Genomic DNA, 19,423 nt, shown 5'->3' on the forward strand with positions numbered 1-19,423 from the left:
TCACATGCTGCTGAAACACCATCCAGGGCTTCTCCTAAAATAGTCTGTCCATCCAAATCTCCTACATACATTACACCCAACCTACACTGAGAATCTCTTGAACTGTACCTCAGCTTAAAAATCTTCATTTTGATTCTTGCGGTAAAAAATATTGAGAATTGGGTGTAATTTAGAATTCACGAAAAATAAAAGATTAAGAGAAGAAATGGAACATGAGTGTAAACATGTGTGGAACGTAAAAGCAGACATTAAGGATGCTACACTGTAAAAATAGGACTAAGATTAGTAAAAATAATTATTATAAATGGGAAAATCTTAATGGGTAAAGGTATTGACAGAGCAATTAGATAAATGCTTCAGTCCTGTTTCTCGGAAGAGGAAACAAAATTTCCTCGGAAATGCTAGGAAACAAAAATTCTAATGAAAATGAGGAATTAAAAGGAAATCAGTTAAAAAAAATGTTTGGCAACTTAACATGACTGAAAGCTGATAAAACCCCAAGGCCCAATGATCTACACACAGAGGCTACTTTATTTGGTAGACACAGTACACTTCCTGAAAGCAAATGTCAAATCAGCCAATCCTGACAGCAGCTCAATACACAAAAGCATGAAGACATGGACAAAAGGTCTTTGCAGACCAAACATCAGAATGGGGAGAAAATGTGAGTAAGTGTGATAAAGATTGTTGACGGCAGATGAGTTGGTTTGTGTACCTCAGAAACTGTTGACACTTTGGGATTTTCACACATAACAGTGGAACAGAGAATGGTGCAAAAAACAGAAGAAAAAACATCACGTGAGTGATGGTTCTGTGGGCAAAAATGCCTTGTTAATGAAGAGGTCAGAGGAGGATGGCCAGATTGGTTCAAGGTGACAGGAAGGCGACAGTAACTCAAATGACCATACGTTACAACCTTGGTTTGCAGAGGAACTTCTCCAACAAGTGGAGTGGATGGACTACGGCAGCAGAAGGCCACAACAGGTCCCACTCCCCATACCTAATAAAGTATCCCGTGAGTATGTATTCTAGAGTACCAAAAGAGCCATCAGATAGCTGGGTTATCATTGGCCCAAATTCTAAAGATTCTAGATTGTTAGCTGCTGATTGGAAAGTGACAAAATAGCCCCACTTTTTTTAAAAAATGGAAAGAAAAAGAAAACTGGAAACTACATACTGGTTAGCACAGTCAGGAGGATACTAGCAACTATTATAAGGTATGAAAGGACTGACATTCAGAAAATATCAAAGGAATTAAGCAACGTTAATGTGTATTTATGAAAGGAAAATCATCTTTGACAAATCAACAGGAAATTGCAGGACCTATCTGGAAAGATAAGAGACAACCAGTGAATGTGTTGTATCTAGATTCTCCAACTGCCTTTGATAATGTCACACAAGGGGATAATGTGCAAAGCAAAGACATTATGAGATTTGGGGTACTGTAAGATTCTGCCATGGATTGAATAGTTTGACAAATGTTATCAAGTGAGTGGTACTCATTCAAGACTTTAGTTGCCGTGTTTTTAATCACCTTCCAGAAGAAATGATCGAGTTATGATTGTTACATGTCAAATTTTCTGAACATTTCCATAGAGATATAACTTGCATCAAGTAACCACATGCTGACTCAGCCAGCAATACTTCATCCATGATGATCTGTATAGCTTCTCACCTTCAAATACAGCAACTTTGTCATCAGAGTTGTCAGTTCCACTGGTCTCCTCCTGGTCACAGTTCACAAGAAGAATGGCTCCGTGTCCTTTGGAACCCCACTTCCAGGAACCCTGGCAAAGAAAAAAAATATTTAAATTATACTTGTATGAGCACATGTAGCTTCTTGGTGTATCAAAATTAACCACCAAGATTCAGAATCATATTTATTACCACTGACTTATATGATGCAACGTTTGTTTGTAATGCAGTGCAGTGCAAAGACACAAAATTGACTAATGCAAACACAAGAAAATCTGTAGATGCTGGAGATCCAAAGCAGTACACACAAAATGCTGGAGGAACTCAGCAGGCCGGGCAGCATCTTTGGAAAAAGAGAGTACATCGTCGATGTTTCTGGCCGAGACCCTTCATCAAGACTGTTGGATATGGACATTTATTATTGGGTATGTTATACTGGTGTTGGAATGTGTGCCAACACTTACGAGCTGCTCCCAGTATATCCTAGGTTGTGATGGTTAGCACAAACATTTCACTGTCTGTTTTGGTGTGAATCTGAATAAATTACAACGTAGATAAACAGTGGCAAAGAAAACCAAAATAGCGTTCATGGGCTGTTCAGAAATCCCATTGTGGAGGAGAAAGTCGTTGAATGTGTTAGGTAGGAGCAGTAATTTAAAAGATAATTAGAAAAAAAATTAAACTGCCAATAATGAAAAACTGACATGAAACAAATACTGGGAATTCGGCATTTATTGACATTAAGGGAAAGATATTAAATACCGCCCTTGACAGTGAAACCAACATCCTACAATATGAATATCTTGGTCAAGAAAAAAGTGGAAAAATTCACCTCAGAAGTGTATTAAAACTGTTACGAACCCCGTAACTGGGTCATTTACCAGTAAAGATAGAGGTCCATTGAAGTCTGATGGTACTATTTTATCAGTATTTATTGATAAAAATACACAAAATAATATCAATGCAAACATACAGATAGTATAGTCAATACTAAATCTAAATGTGCGGGTATAACAATAATCAATAAGAAATAGCTCTATCGTTGTCTAGGGGATAATATATTGTCCGATGGAAGTATAACAGTTACTGTTAGTTCGTTCAAGCTGCAGCATTTTGGTTTGAGAGAAAGACGGGTTTAAAACTTGCCCCAGTCCTTTTATGATGTCAATCCTTCGAGTCGTTGGGAGTTGGTTTCCCCGTTGTTAGCTAAAAGCTGTTTTTCCGTGGTAAGGGCACCGATTCTGGGGCAAATAGAACCGAACGCACGTGGCCTCCCCACCGGCTTCCGCTATTATGGGATCGCTAGTGTTTCTTCTGGTGCGTCTGAAGGGGCTGTTCCCACAGACCCTGTTTTATCCTGACTCACAGGGTCTCAGATGTCAATCAGGTTGGGGTGAGGCAATCCCTCCCTCAACCAGCCCACTTTGCCTGAGGGCTTCCACGTAGCACAGTATTGCAATACACAAGTTCGTCTCCAAGAGACTATGGCTGTTCCCCGTAGCTTTATATCGCCGGGGAGAACAAGACATTCCGCACGTCTCTCTCTCATTTCCTGGGTCTCCTGACCCAAATCAATAGTGATCTTGCGATTCTCACAAAGGAGGGGGCTACCCCGCACCCTTCGGCCCCTCAGAGCTGTGGTACATGCAGAACAAAACATAAATTAAGTTTCTATTTTTAATCACCTTATTGGGATTATTCTTCTCAACGATACCATCACGATCTGCATCCACATCCAATGACACAACTGTAAGTGAAAGGTAAGAGATCAACCAAGTGGCATGGAAAAAGGAAGGAAGATTATCACCCTGATGTAATATTGTTCATACATTTGCATGGCCACCACATCAATTTCACCATCAGCATTCCCTGTGACCAGATTTCATTGTGAATGCTTACCTGTAAAAATGCCGCAGACAGGTCATGACCAGGATGCCCAGGGTATAAAATAGAGTAACTTGTAGAGTCCAAGAACTCTGCAGCACAGAAATTGACCCTTTATCCCACCTATATCAATCCTATTTGCCTGCAGTAGGTTTATATCCTTTTATAAAGAGCCCGACTCATAATTATTGCATTTTACACCACCACCTCCTCTAGGAGTGAGTTCCAGATATCAAACAATCAACCAGTCTCACCTTAACCCTGTGCCCTCCTGTTTCTGATACCCCTGCCACAGGAAGAAGATTGTGACTCTATACCCGTCTATGTGTCTTAATCTTTTCTATGCCTCTATCAGGTCACACCTTGTCCTCCTTTGCTCCAGAGAAAGCAAACCAAGTTTATCCAATCTCTTACTAGAACTGAAGTCCTCTGAACCAGCACCGTCATAATGGACCTCCTCCTGACTGTCCAGCAAAGCCATATCCCTCCTATAGTGTGATGACCAGAGCTAAATGCTCTAAGTGTGGTCCAAATAGTGTTTTTGTAAAGTTGTAATACAACATCCCAACTTCTATATTCTGTGTGTCAGCTTAAGGAGACAAGCATGCCTGGTGCATTCTTCACCATCCTATCTACCTGTGTTACCACTTTTAGTCAACTATGGGCTTGAATGCCAAAGTCCCTCTGCTCATCAACATTCCTTGGTGCCCTCCATTTCTTGCACATCTCCTGTCTCCTTTTGACTTCCCAAAGTACACCACCTCGTTCTTGATGGAATTGAATTCCAATTGCAAGTGACCCATTTCCATCTGATTTATATTCTGCTGTAGCCTTGGACACTACCAACTTTTGGGTCATCTACAAACTTACTAAGCACAACTCCAATGTTCTGAAAAGAGGATGCTGTCCAAGTTGCATGCCATCTTGGGCAATGTCTCCCATCCACTCCATAATGTACTGGTTAGGCACAGGAGTACATTCAGCCAGAGACTCATTCCACCGAGATGTAACACTGAGCGTCATAGGAAATCATTCCTGCCTGTGGCCATCAAACTTTACAGCTCCTCCCTTGGAGTGTCAGACACACTGAGCCAATAAGTCCTGGACTTATTTCCACTTGGCATGATTAACTTATTATTTAATTATTTATGGTTTTATATTGCTATATTTCTACACTATTCTTGGTTGGTGCGACTGTAACAAAACCCAATTTCCCTCGGGATCAATAAAGTATGTCTGTCTGTCTGTCAAGTTGGTAATATCATAAACAACAACTGGTCACAGACATCCAATCAGAAAAGCACCCTTCCACAACTACCTATCATCAATTAGCTAGCTTATCTTGTATCCCATGTGCCTTAAACATCTGGACCAGACTTGTGTTACTGTATCCGTGCTAGTTAGATCATTACATGTTTTGTGAAGTTTGACAGCAACTCTTGTGTGTAAGAGAAATGGCATCCAAGTCTCACTTGCCTCCAACAGACATGACTGATCTTTTTTTTTATTTTCCTCAGCATGTAGGAGGCTATTTGGCCCTTTAAGTTTACAAAAAGTAGAGGCATCTTTTAAAAACAGGAAAGACAGCATTGGAAAGAGTGCAGATAAGATTTGGGGTTGCTGAGTTATTGAGAAGGTTGAGCAGACTCAGATTTTCTTTCTTGGAACATTGAAGGTAGAGGAGTGACCTTACAGAGATACAGAAAATCATCAGGGGCAATCTGTGTGAAGGCACATCATCATTTTCCCAGAGGTGGGAAGTTAAAAACTAGAGGGCAGAGGTTTAAAGTGAGAGGTCACAGATTTAAAAGGGGAACTTGAGGTGATGTGTATGTGGAATAAGTCAGTAGTTGAGACAAGTGTGATATCAACATTTACAAGACATTTGACTAAGAACATGGATAGCAATGGGATGAAATTGATGACTCTAGGAGGTGAGGATGTCCCCAGTAACAAAGTCAAGCATAATTCATTTACCATTGACATGAAAACAGATGAAATATCTGGACATGTTTCATCCGAGTGGCAATAACTTACTGATCGCCGTGAGCTCAAGGATCATCTGATCAAAGGGCTTTGCCAAATCATCTTTGTAGAACATAACCGTAACCTGGAGGAAGAGTGCAGTAAAGAGTTAATGACAATGTTGGGGTTGGGAATAGGTTGGGTCTTTCTAATTTTCGGTAGTGATGCAAAACAGGGATCTTCAATCAGTCACACAATGCACATCCTCCTCCAGGTTTGTTTCTACTCAACTCACTTGGAGAAAGGTGGAAGTCATTAAATTATAGACCACTCCATCTCTGGTTAATCTTAACAACTGTAGCAGAAATGAAGGATGAAGTTATTGAGCACTAAGATTTGATGTGAAAATTTTACTATGACAATAGAAGGAACATAATTTCTATAGTACATTTTAATTTTTCCACATTTGCTCTCAAAGTCACTAAACTTTTGAAGGGCGACCTAAAGAATCACTTGCAAGTCAGTAAATAGTGTGATTCATTCTATACTTTGGAAGGTCAAATAAGAAAATTCACAGCAGAAACAGCCACTCAGAGCATTTTATTAATTTCTAATTAAAAGTGTATTTCCAAACCATCAAACACAATTTGACATCTGCTGAACTAGGAGATGCTAAGGAAAATGAACCAAAGCAGAAAAAAGGGCGGCTTTTGGAAAGAATTTTGAAGTGGGGAGAAGCTAGAAAGGCAAAGAAATTTAGGGAGGAAACTCTGGAGTTTGGAGCCTCGCTGTCCAAAAGCAAGACCCCCAATCGGGCGAAAGGAAGGAGTGAAGACATCTTGGAGGGCTGTAGGGCTGGAGGGGACTGGGAGGAAATGAGGGAATAGGAGAGTCTGCAGAGGGGAGCAGGAATAAGTTAAATAATTTCAAAATCAGGAGTTATTTAACTGGGAACAGATGTAGATAAAAGGGTACAAGAGGGTGAGATGGTGCCGCAGCTGAAGAGCTTCAGCGACCCAGGTTCAATTCTGATCTCCTGTGTCAATTTTACACTTAATACGTGAAATTCCCCTGGGTGTTCTGACTTCCTTCTGCAATTGGGTCGTTAGGTAAATTGCCCCTCGTTTCTGTATGACTGGTGGAATGTGGGGGAGTTAATGGGAAAGAGTTCTGATTGGCCTGGATGGTGGCGGGAGGGACGGGGGTCTCTGATGACAAACATTGGTGTCTTCTGGAAGCACTCCACATCAATATGATCAATGGTGGGAAGGGCTTTGCTTGCGATGGACTGGACTATACCCATAATCTTCTGTAGACGTTTCTGTTCATGGGCAATGGTGTTTCCAAACCAGGCTACACACCTCTGTGCCTCCGTAGAAGTTTGTCAGTGTTTTTGGAGACATGCCAAATCTACGCAATCAGAACATGGGACAGATCTCACCGAGAGTGCCTGCAGTGGGGTTTGAATCCGTCAAGGGAGGAGAACTGGGAGATAAGACATAAAATGGCTTTAAATGGACAGCAAGGGTGCTCAAGATGAGCAAAGGGGCAAATACTTAACGGGTTGTGGTGCCTGTAGAGAGGACAGAGAAGCTGAAGCTTTGACAGTTTTCCCTTTGAAAGCTAAAACTAATACCGATGATTAGTAATATATTTTAAAGAGACAAAGAGTCAAAATATTATATTTTAAAGAGACATTTAAATAGGAAGGAAATTACATGCAGAGAGTATTTTAAAGTAATGCTTTTGTTACCATGATCGAACAGGGGGTATGATCTGAGAACTCAAAAGTACAGATCATGTAAACTGCTTTGGAAGTGTGGATAATGGGATAAGTGGAGACAATGGGCTACTTATCCAGTAAGACGACGGCGTGCTCAGACACGAGGAAATTTGGTAGGTCACCAAAGACTCTCGCAAATTTCTGCAGGAGAGCATTCTGACCAGTTGCGGAGGGCCACTGCACAGGATCAGGAAAACTGCAGAAAGTTGTAAACTCATCCATCTCTATCATGGGCACTCGTTTCCCCAGCATCCAGGACATCCTCAAAAGCTGATACTTCAAAAAGGTAGCATCCATCATCAAGAACACCCATCACTTAGGACATCATCTTATGGCCACCATCAGGGAGGAGCTACAGGAGCCTGAAGACACACACTCAACGTTTCAGGAGCAGCTTCTTCCCCTCCAACATCAGATTTCTGAATAGACCACGATTCCAGGTACACTATCTCACCAATTTATTTTTGCTCTCTTTTTGCACTACATATATATATATATGTAAATTATAGTTTTTATTAGGTACTACATGGTACTCCTCTCACAAAACAACAAATTTCATTACTTTGTCAGCCATGGCAGAATTAAAATGAAGGAAAATGTCAAACTCGAATGGGTCAAGTACAGTGGAAGTAGACAAACCTTTGTTCTTGCCAAGTGCCTGAAGGAGATGGAGATGGCTATTTTGTGAGTTTGTCCATGTAGCCAAATCACAACCCCCCATTTTGTGAACTCTGAATTGGTTCTTGTTCTGTGATAATCCAATCAGAGCAGTTGAATGTGGACACAAGGAGTTTCAGCTGCTGACCTAACCATTCTCAGACGAGTAGCTATTTATTATGCAAATTAGAAAAGCACTCTGTCATCTCGTTAGACTCCATGACTGGGTCGCCTTGTCCCATTGGTCTGAACCAGTTAGAGTTGAAAGGAACAAAGGCGCAAGGTTTGGGGGGGCTGGAGCCATAGAACAATTCTGGTTGTAGCTCTGGACCAGAGGCAGTAAGAATGTGAGCCAGGTAGGTCAAATAACCTTGAGTCACTGAGGTGGAGATACATCAGTTAAACCAATGAGGAACACTATAAGAGTTAGGAGCAATAGCTCTCTCCAGAGAGCCAGCATCACAAGGGAGAACCCCCACGCCAGGGACTGGGAGAAGAAATCATCAGGCCAACAAAGATCCTCTTCTGCTTCTGCTTGGTACTGCGCAAGCACTGCCAGACGGCTGTTATAACGCGCAGTCGGTGTGAACGGCGTGACAGTTAAACTATAAAGTGAATTTTTTTGACTAGATCCCCTAAATTGATTTGATCGAGTCTATCTTTAAAAATGTTAATGTCAGGAATACTGCGCAGGTCTGGTGGCAGAAGATTCCACTCTCCTGTTGATCTAGGGTAGAGGGAGTACTGGTAGCAAATCTTGTTGAATGAAGGGGTTTCCAGTGTGTAAGGTCCAGTTTGCTGTCGAGTTGAACTGACCCTGTGATGAATTTGGATGTTTGATGGAGCGATGTTGTGAACTTCTTTGAAAATGGAGATTAATCGTAGTTCAGTACGTCGGTTTTCAAGTGGTTCCCATTGAAGGTTACGGAGCACGTTGGTGGCACTGGATTTCCTGCTGTAATCGTTTAGCACAAAGTGAGCAGCACGGCGTTGGATTTTTTTCGATGGACTTCTTATTGTTAGCTTGATGGGGATCCCATATGGCCGCGCAATATCAAGCCTTGGACGGACAAGTGTCTCGTATGGCATGACCTTGACGGATTTACTACGAGTGGAGGTTTCTTTGCAGGATACCCAGCATTTTGTTTGCTTTGGCTGTAATCTGATTGATGTGGCATGTCACACCTCTATTTTGGTGTTATAAATTGGGGAAGTGGTCCGAGTAGGAGTCAGTAGAATTCATGCTCTAAGTTGTTGCCCTGGGGTCAACATAGCTACTTTGTTGTTTGTCCAGACAATAAAGCACAAGCTTCGATTGATTACGAGTTGTGTGTTGAGTTTCCTAACCTACTTCTGTTAATGAATGGTCAACATACTGTACACCAGTTACATTAAACTGGATTCTGAGATGTTGCCTGACCTGCTAAGTTCCTGCAGCATTGTGTGTGCAGTTTTCTCGATTTGCAGTATCTGCAGAATCTCTTATGTTGATCACTGCAATATTTTCCCTGTAAAGCACTGAGCTAATCAATGAAATATTTTGAATACTAATAATGATTCTTTCTTCCTTAGTCCCCCGACCCTTTGCTGCCTAATAAAAGCTTTTCCATATTACTTTTTGCAATTCTTCTGGGCCCTCTGGTTTTTGATATTCCGACCGTAATTTCTCTATCAGATTTTGACTATCTATTCACTTCCATAGCTGTTGCCTGACCGGCTGAGTTCCTCCAGCATTTTGTCTGTGTTGTTTCTCTATCAGATTGCCTTCTTTTTAAAAGGAAAACAACCTCAGCTTCTCCAGCCTATCCATGTAACACAAGTCCTTTATTTGCATCAAATCATTCTAATAAATCTCTTCTGCATCTTTCTATTGCTTTCATCTTAGAATGTGTTCCCTGTTTTCTCTAAAGTGTGGCGTGCAGAAATGGACCCATAACCTAGATGTGACTAAATCACAAGCATGAAAAAATCAGCACACACTGGAAATCCAAGCCACACACACAAAATGCTGGAGGAACTCAGCAGGCCAGACAGCATCTAGAGAAAAAAGCACAGTCAATGTTTCGTGCCGAAATCTTTCAGCAGGAATGGGGGGGGGGGGGGGGGAGAAAAGCTGAGGAGTAGATTTGAAAGGTAGTAGGAGGAGAGAGGGAAACACCAGGCAGTAGGTGAAACTTGAAGGGATGAAGCAAAGAGCTAGGATGTTGATTGGTGAAAGAGACAGAAGGCCATGGAAGAAAGGAAAAAGGGGGGAGTTTGGGGGAGGAGCAGCAGAGGGAGGCGATGGGCAGGCAAGGAGATTACATGAGAGGGACAAGGAGATGGGGAATGGTGAAGGTGGTTGGGGGGGGGGGGTAGCATGACTGGAAGTTGAGAAATCAACGTTCATGCCATTAGGTTGGAGGCTACCCAAACAGATTACAATGTCTTGTTCCTCCAAGCTAAGTGTGGCCTCATCATGACAGTGGAAGAGGTCATCGATGGACATATAGGAAGGGAATGGGAAGTGAAATTAAAATGGCTGACCACTGGGAGATCCCACTGTTTCTGATGGACAGATTGAAAGTGCTCAGCAAAGTGGTCTCTCAATCTACATTGGGCCTCACTGAAATACAGGAGGCTATACCGGCTGAATCAGTGTTTTAAAGTACGTCATATCTGAAATCCATCTTATGGAAATGTTTGTTTGATGAACTTCAATAAAAAAATAAATTAAAGTACGTCATAGGTTTGAAAAGAAAACTGCAGATGATAAAAGGTAATTAACCTGAAACACATTTCTCTCTGTACAGTTGCATCCATTGCTAAAGCATATTTTCAGCAATTTTTGCTTTTTCTACATCTTAACTTCATTGTTTTTTTTAAAAAAGCACAGATTCACACAAGTTTTCTCAGCCTGTTCCGCCACTTATAGATTTCAGCTAAAAATCTTTTCAAAGGTCACTCTCCTACTCCTCAGATTTAAATTGCTTTTGGTTTTTCTTACTAAATTCAAAGTAAATTTATTATCAAAGTACATACATGTCACCACATATGTCACCTTTGATACATTTTCTTACAGGCTTACGTTGTCTGATACACTTCTGACATTTAGGGCAGTGATGAAGGACCATCTCTGGCGGTATTCAGGGCTTCCTTCGTCATCAGTAGCTTCCTCTCGGTTTTCACTACTCAGTCGTTCCTGGGTGGAGACTCAGGAATACTGTTGCACTCAGATGTAGAAGGATTCTTCATTGCTTTTTTCTCTAACAATTTTGTGTTATTAGTCAGGGTTATTTGCCCTGAGCTGAAACCTCAAATCTAGTGGGCCGCCCTTAGTCTGCACTCTACCCTTTGACCTGTTTGGCATGGGCGACCCGACCAAGGGCCAGAGCATGAAGTCCTGACACCGAGTCATTGAGGCACAAAGGTTGAGGCATTTACAAGAAAATAAAGAAGTACAATAGAATTTATGAAAACAGAGACTGACAACCAATGTTCAAATAGCGAAAACATACTATTGTAGCGGTGTGCTACACGCAATAACGACACGGAGTTGGTAAACTGCAATTAAAGATGATTTTATTCGAACTTCACAGCCTTGCTTTAAAGCCTCCCTCATCCCGCCCTCCCTGGGCGCGGATGCTCCAAGGGACACGTACTCACAAACCCCCGCAAGCTTTTTCCTTTTGTTGCGGACCTGGCCTTTGTGCCTGCACGCTGGCTATTTGTGAGCCGGTACGAGTGCACTAGGAAGTGGGTCGCCACACTATAAATAAATAATAACTGAGTTGTAGAATCCTTGAAAGTGAGTCTGTAGGTTGTGAAGCTGAGATACTAATCTGCTAGTTTCCTAAAAATTAGCTGTTTTAGTTCTTTCCCGCACCCAGGCTTTCCGTGTTTCATCAATATTCCAGTTCTTTTGTTACACCTTTAATGATTTCAGATGTTAACAGCACCAAGTCTATCTTGCTGCCTTGCTCTGTTCTTGTCAGAAAGCGGGAACGATGTGGGATGGGTGTTCTAGTACATTGGAGAGTGGAGAGATTTGCAAATGACTTGCCCTTTATAAACAAAGCACTTTGTTAAGCTTTTCTTTCTTTCCATTTTCTCTGGACACGTTTGCCACCTGTTTTCCATCAAAGATGCCTATTATGTTTCCCATTATAGCCTTTCTTGGTATATGTTTTTTTCCCACTAGTAATTTTTATATTTCACAAAAAGATTCAATTTAAATGTAATTCTGCTTTACGAAGTACCATATTATTAATAAGACACTAAGCAGTGGCACTACAATATTACCTTTTTATCGTTGGGAGTATGGCTTACTTGGTCCACCCTGATCTGAAGAAAGATCTCTTTACTGAGAGTCCAGCGATTTGCAGATAGAGCAGCAATATTTGAATTCTTTCGATCTGAGATGGAACAAACAACACCAGGACTTGAGGTGACTTCAAAGGTCTGACATAACGGAGGAGATGGCCTGGAGCAAGAGCAAGTGTTTGTCAAATTCATTTGTTGCTTCATACATATATGAAACCTAAAACAGCTTGTTGCAGTGGCTGTAAGTGATATGCAATGTATTGTCTCAAGCAGGCTTAATCCAATTCCTAACAAATATAGCCCATAATTTAAAAAAGTCCAAGTTCATAACCAAAGACATGTCTTCAAATATATTGAGCCTCAATTGTAGCAAATTCTGCACATGGAAAAATAGCATTAAACTGTATTCCTAGACATTATTAATAATTGCTCACAGTTACAGAATCCTAAAATTCATAGAGTGATTCATAAAAGGAAGAATAGGAAGAAAGTATTCAAACGATCAAGTCCACATCAGTTCTCTGCAGGGCTATCCAAAGTCCTCAACTATTTCACTGTGGCCTTGCTTTTTGTGCTCATTTAACTGAGGATAATTGAATCTGCTTCCACTCTCAGCAATTTCAATTAAGAAAATGTTAGGTTATCGCTGGCTCATTGTTTCTGTAACGTCCTGCTACCACCTCCACATAGATTTTTGTTTCTCTCTGAGATTTGGTTCCTTCATCTAATTTACTAGAGCTTATGGTGAAAAGCTGATGCCACAGTTTTGACACTGGATGTAGCTTGCTAACTCATGTATATTCCCTTTTTAGTCACTGTCTAATTACTTCATTGGAAAGGCATGTCATTGCCGAGAATTAATTGAGTTACATTCTGTATTGATTCCAGTTTGAACCAAAGTTGATCTCTCAACATAAGGATATGAGTTTACAACCTGAGCTTACACAGTGTAAATTCATAGCTGGGGACATTGGCCTAGGAGAGGGACACTGATGTTGGTTCATTTCCAGTGATCACCAAGATCAGACTCCTAAAATGCTATTCTAGACTCTGTCACAAGAAAAGATGGCCAGGTGAATTTTACAATAAGATTGGTGACTTACTTGTAAATATCAACATTAATTACAGTTCCAATGACATAAAGTACTTGGGTAGGTTTCCCACACTCCACGTACACCGTTCTTTGCTTGGACATGGTGAATTCTGCAGTGTTCTGAAATACAAGACAGAGGGTATTGGCACACTCTAGAGCTTGTCCATAAAAATTATTCTGGTCACAGGAGTAACCATTCTTTCTCTGTTGGAAATCCTATGAAGAGCAAAACAGTTAATCTTCCTAAAGAAGATGAACGTTCCGGAAAGCTCCTTACGTTCAAACATTGCACTCCTGTTGTTGGTTCAATAGGGAGCAAGAGCCCTTTACCACATCCTGAACTTCAGCACTTGCAACCTGCTGTGTGGACCTATGGAACAGTCAGATGCCAACTCATCTGACCACCTGCTCTGCTGTTACATTCAGTATTGAATCCAGGGACAAGCTCAGTGGAGCATTCGCTTGAGAACCGGTTCCTCCCCTTAATACTGGCGATGTACTTTGTCGTGGTTTCTCGTGCCCCACAAATGACTCGGAGACGCAGAAGATTCTTCAAGAAGGGTTAAACTTTAATTTGCAAATCAAAGCTGAGACAGTCAGTGAGCTGGTCGCCGATTGCCCACCGATCCTTGGACATAGCATGTTTTATGGCAATCTCCTGGTTTAGTTGCATTAGCATATCCAATCGGTCTATAGTTGCGTATCACATACATCGGCCACTATTGTTTCTACCCATTGACTTAATCATGTTCTAATCTACATCTCTTAGCTACCTCTCATTAACACACCATTGTCTTCTACATTCTTAATATTTCATTCTCCTACTAAATTGGGTAAATGCATAGCAAATAGCAAACTCAGATTACATAATTTACATCTCTTAGCTTCCTCTTATTAATACACCATTGTCTTCTACATTATTAGGATTTCATGACTTAATCATGTTCTACTTAGCTACCTTTCATTAACACACCATTGTCTTCTACATTCTTAATATTTCATTCTCTAGCAATTAGCAAGTTGCAACTGTTATACTCCAATATATCCCCCCTTTGAGACCCAGAGGGTCTCACACAGAGAAAAGCCTAAGAGTCTGCACACAAAAGCCCCAATAAACTCAAGCACTTATTCCCAAATCTCGGGTTAAACTGTAATTTTCTGCGCCAAGACCTCAAAGTATTCTCTCCCTGTTACCCTGGGCCACTGAGCCAAAAACCTGTCCCTTTGTACCTGAGACGGGAAAAAAATCAGAAGCCCTTACTATCTACTCCCACACTGTCGTTTTGTTCTTGTTCATTCTGCAGGTGTTGTAGGCTGTAACGATACATTTTCGGTGTTTCTTTCTCCACTAAGCTTGTTTCAGTAATTGCCACGAGCATCGGAAATTGTTTGGTTGCAGCACGCACTACAAGAGATTTGAGACAAGGAGAACAGCACAGCACAAGCGCACAGCTCAACAATACAATACTGACAGTTATTGCCATTTTAGTCAGCCATGCTCCCCATCCTCCGAGTCTACTTTCTAACCAGTCAAAAAACTGATGTCCGGACCCTGCATTCTGTGCACATACCTCGCACTGTGACAAGACAAAGTCCACTGAAGCCTGTAAATAAGGTGACCAAAAACCATCCTTCTTTATTTTCTTTATCACTTCCCCCCTTGCACAATGGTCAATCCCATGCACTTCTGAAATCAGAATCATCAGTAGAGGGGTGGGTGTTACCAACAAACCGTCTTCCGTGCTCCACAAGCCTTCCGGGTTCTGCTTGGCCCCCCTTCGTCTCCACATTGTCTGTTCTGCCGAAGTTGCCTTACCTTGTATTTCAATTAGGTCTACCTCTAGGCTTACCTGGGGGGCAATAACAGCTGATGTACACCCAGACGCTTTTCTGGCTGCCTCGTCCGCAGCTTGATTTCCCTTTGTTATTACATCATTTCCCTTTTTGTGCCTGGCATTTTACTATAGCCAATGCTTTAGGTTTCATTATGGCTTTTATTAAGTCTAGAATTTGCTGACAATGTTGTATGGGATCTCCACTACTTTTTTAAAAACCTCTCTGTTTCCACACTGCCCCAAACAAATGGCCCAAGCATATGCCCCATGAGCATATGCCGAATCAGTATAGATGTCTACTTTCTCACCTTCCATCATTTCACACGCAGCTGTCAGGGCTTTGATTTCCACTAGCTGGGCGGAACATGGTTGGGGACAGGACTCCATCCTAATAATCTTATAGCTCGACTGATCCTGCTGCACTACTGAGAACCCTGCATGGTTTCCATCATAATCCCTATAACAAGAGCCATCTACGAACAGAACCTTTTTATCTGCATCCTCTAGTGGTTCTGACCGTAAATCTGCTCTCAATTTGGGAAATGCCATCGTCTTCCCTACACAATCATGGGGTTCTCCTTCATAGTCCAAAGGGACAAAATCGGCTATATTACTGGTAGTGCATCTCTGTATAGTTATGTCTGGAAATGTCAATAGCATCTGATACGCTGCTATCCTGGCTGGTGTCAGCACAAATTTCCCTCTTTCCAGCAATTCTGCTACTTTGTGGTGTGTGTACAGAGTCACAGGATAGCCCAGGGTTACAGATGATGCCTTTCCATAGGCATAGTACAGCGCCGCCAATCCCTGATAACAGGGTGGATACCCCTGAGCCACCTCATCTAGTCTCGTACTGTAGTATGCTATCGGCTGCTTTGCTTTTCCTGTGCCTGTCTCTTGTGTTAGAACCACTGTTAACCACTGTTAACCCTCCTGTCGGTTGGATACATACAAATGAAAAACCTTCTCATAGTCGGGCAAAGCTAAAGCTGGTGCTGACTGCAATTCCTGCTTAGTAGTATTGAAAGCTATCTCCGCCTCTCCATTCCACTGTAAGCCGTTCTTCAAATTTGTATGTCCTGCTTCTTTCATTATCTTTCTCAAAGGTGCCACAATCTCAGCATATTCTCCTATCCAATCTGAGCTGTACCCTGCCATTCCCAAAAACGTCATCATCTGCCCTACAGTCTGGGGTTTTGGGGCCTTAGTTATTGTCTCAATCTGATCTGGTGCTATCGCCTTCACTCCCTTGGATATTACCCTGCCTAAGTATTCCACTTGCTGCGTGCAAAATTGCGGTTTCTTTTTGGATACTTTATGTCCTCCGTGCGCCAGCTTCTCTAACAGAGTTATAGTGTCCTGCTCACACTGTTCCTTACTGTGGGAGCAAATCAACAGGTCATCCACATACTGTAACAATGCACTTTTCAATGGTATGCCCGCTAGGTCTGCCTTCAACACCTGATTAAAAACATGTGGTGAATGTTTAAATCCTTGCGGCATTCGGGTATAGGTATACTGAGCACCTCTGTAAGTAAATGCAAACAGATACTGACACTGGTCGGCTGGAGGAATGCTGAAGAAAGCCGAACACAAATCAAACACTGAAAAGTAACTTGCTTCTGGTGGAACATTAGTCAAAAGCGTGTGTGGGTTGGGGACTACCGCTGGCTAGTCCTCTACCACATCATTTACCGCTCGCAAATCATGCACCAATCTCCACTTAGATTTATCTGCTTTTAAGACCGGCAGCAACGGGGTATTGCATGGACTGTTTGTTCTTTTAAGCACTCCTATTTCAAGCAACCCCTGCACTGTCGATGCTATTCCCTCTTCTGCTTCTGGTCTTAGAGGGTATTGTGGTCTCCTGGGTGGAATTGCTCCCCTTTTCAGCTAGCTGTTTTTATTTTCCCTACGTCCGTGTCATGCTGAGACCATAGAATAGATGGCAACTCATCTATCCTATCTTTCTGCTGGCCTCTTTCCTTTCCCAGCAAGGGCATGTGTGGTTGGGGAGTTATTTCGACCTCTCTCACTGTCCCTACCATATCTACACTTACCATTATTTTAATGCAATTGTTGTCTTCTGATATCCGCACCTCTGGCATGATTTTCCTCCACACTGTTACGGTTTCAGCACTTTTAACTAAGGGTCCTAAGTCTTTAGACTGATATCCCTTGTTTACCAACAACGTTACGTGGGGCGCAGCCTCTGGTATCCTGTACCATTTTTCTAAAAAGGTGTTCCACTTAACTTGTAAGGCTGCCCCTTGCTTTCCAATTATCACAGCCTCCCCTTCCAGGTGCTGTTGGGTACATGCCTCCAGGTGCCACCTCTCCTCTAACTCCCTGTTCTGAGTCTTGTCAAAAATCACTACAATGTAGCTCAGATTTGGGCATTACTGCCCTGGGTAATATAGCCTGCACGCCCTTTTTCCATTTTTCCCAGGTTTCCTGAATCTGATCTGCGATGTCTCCTATCCAAAAGACATTAGCCTTCTTGTCTTCTCGCACTATCAATTGAGCCCCTGCTCTTTCCACACTCAGCCCATTTCTGGTACATTCTAATTTTAATTCCAGTTTCAATAAGGCATCTCTGCCTAACAAATTAATCGGAGTTCCTTTAAATACTAGCACCGACAAAACAATTCCTTTATTTCCCATTCTCAACTGCACTGGAGCCGTGCACTGTGTTTTCCCCAAGAACCCTACCACCATCTTAATAAACTTTCCTGACATGGGAAGGTGAAGGGCATACTGTGGCTGTACACAAGTGTACGTGGTTCCAGTATCTATCATCATTGGTGTCAGTTGCCCTTCTAACATAACCTGAACAATGGGTTCCTTGTCTGCCTCCCTTTTTATCATTGGGTGATGTCCCTTCCCACTCGAGTTCTCGGGGCACCCCAATACCTCGCATAGGGGTTCACAGGTCCGCTTGGGCCTGTGGGGGCTGGTCCTTGGCTAAACTTTAGTTCCCTTCTTATCGGTTCATGCTGGTGTGTGACAGGCCATGGTGTAAACAGACAATCTCTTCTCATGAGACCTGGCTGATTACATCCCCAGCACAATCTCTCTACCTCTCTTTCCCCCTGTTTCCTCGCTGGTCCCCTCTGCCCATAGCTCCTCTGTCCCCCTCCTTGGGACTTCCAGTCCTGTCTGGGCTGTTTGAATTTAGTTTGTTCCTGATAGGGCATTTGTGGGAATGCTCCTCCAAAGACGATTACTGGCATGGGGTTTTCCAGCCCTTGTCTTACAGTATGATCGGTTCCTCCATATAGCAGCGCTTCATCCAGTTCGATGGCTGTACTCGGACCGGTGGTTGCTGGCAGCATCTTTTTGTTTTTCTCTTTTTCCTTCTTTTTGAGTTCTTCGAGCTGCATTTGTATTAACTTTCTTTGCACCTCTTCCTGCTGCTCAGCCAACCTTCGTTTGTCTTCCCAGTATTTCTCAACCGCATGGACTATGTGGTCTCTAAATTCTTGTGGGGTCTTTGACGTTAGCCCAACCACTTCCTCCAGTTTGGATTTTACTTGCGGAGGCATTGCATCCAAAATGCTATGTCGGAACAGTGTGGTGATAAATAAGCTATTCTCCACCTCTTGCTCAGTCTCCAGTCTCCACCTTTTCAACTGGTTTTCTACGTAGGCTGCTGGGTTTTCAGTGTCTCCCAGTGGATCCCCTTTTAAGGCTTTGGGGTCCACTTTGGGTGGATAAAGCTTTCTGAGGGCCTGCCATACCCTCTGCCTCACTCTGTCAAACCCGTCTCCATCAGTTCTCGGGTCATTCGAGTTTACTATGCCAACCATTTCTATTAGTTCGTTAAATTTGGAGGTTCCCATCAACCTTATCAATAGTGCCTTCAAATCTCCCATAGCCAATAATCGTCCCACCGTTTCTTCTTCAAAGGCTCTAATCCATTTCCCTGCTCCTTCATGTAGATTGGGCAGAGTGTTTTTCAGCCCTTCTAGGCCCTGGGATCACCATGGGATATACTGCACTTGTCCTGATCCTTTAACTAATAATGGCATCATTCTTCCTCCTTCTTCCCACCTGCCCTGGCTCTCCTCCTCATCTGACTCCCCATCTGTTTCAGGGTATGTCTTTACTGCCTCCCACACAAATTTCTCCGGGGTCCTCTTCTTTCCTCGGTCTCCCTGTGGAGTCCTTCCTTTCTGTCTTGATTCAATACTTGGTTGGCCCCTGGAG

At 42.4% G+C, this 19,423-nt stretch overlaps 1 protein-coding gene across 1 annotated transcript in view; it reads right to left on the bottom strand.

Moving 5' to 3' along the window:
- padi2 (peptidyl arginine deiminase, type II) overlaps positions 1-19,423 on the bottom strand; it is a 49,773-nt gene that overhangs the window by 26,977 nt on the left and 3,373 nt on the right. Inside the window, exons 3-7 of the mRNA XM_059951643.1 lie at positions 13,390-13,499; positions 12,266-12,446; positions 5,617-5,689; positions 3,381-3,442; positions 1,676-1,787 (exon numbers count right to left, since the gene is read on the bottom strand). Coding sequence (XP_059807626.1) covers positions 1,676-1,787; positions 3,381-3,442; positions 5,617-5,689; positions 12,266-12,446; positions 13,390-13,481 — 520 coding nt within the window. The 5' untranslated portion in view covers positions 13,482-13,499. The remainder of the gene's footprint in view (positions 1-1,675; positions 1,788-3,380; positions 3,443-5,616; positions 5,690-12,265; positions 12,447-13,389; positions 13,500-19,423) is intronic.

The sequence above is a fragment of the Hypanus sabinus genome, chromosome 27 (assembly GCF_030144855.1).
Source record: "Hypanus sabinus isolate sHypSab1 chromosome 27, sHypSab1.hap1, whole genome shotgun sequence".
Lineage (NCBI taxonomy): Eukaryota > Metazoa > Chordata > Chondrichthyes > Myliobatiformes > Dasyatidae > Hypanus > Hypanus sabinus.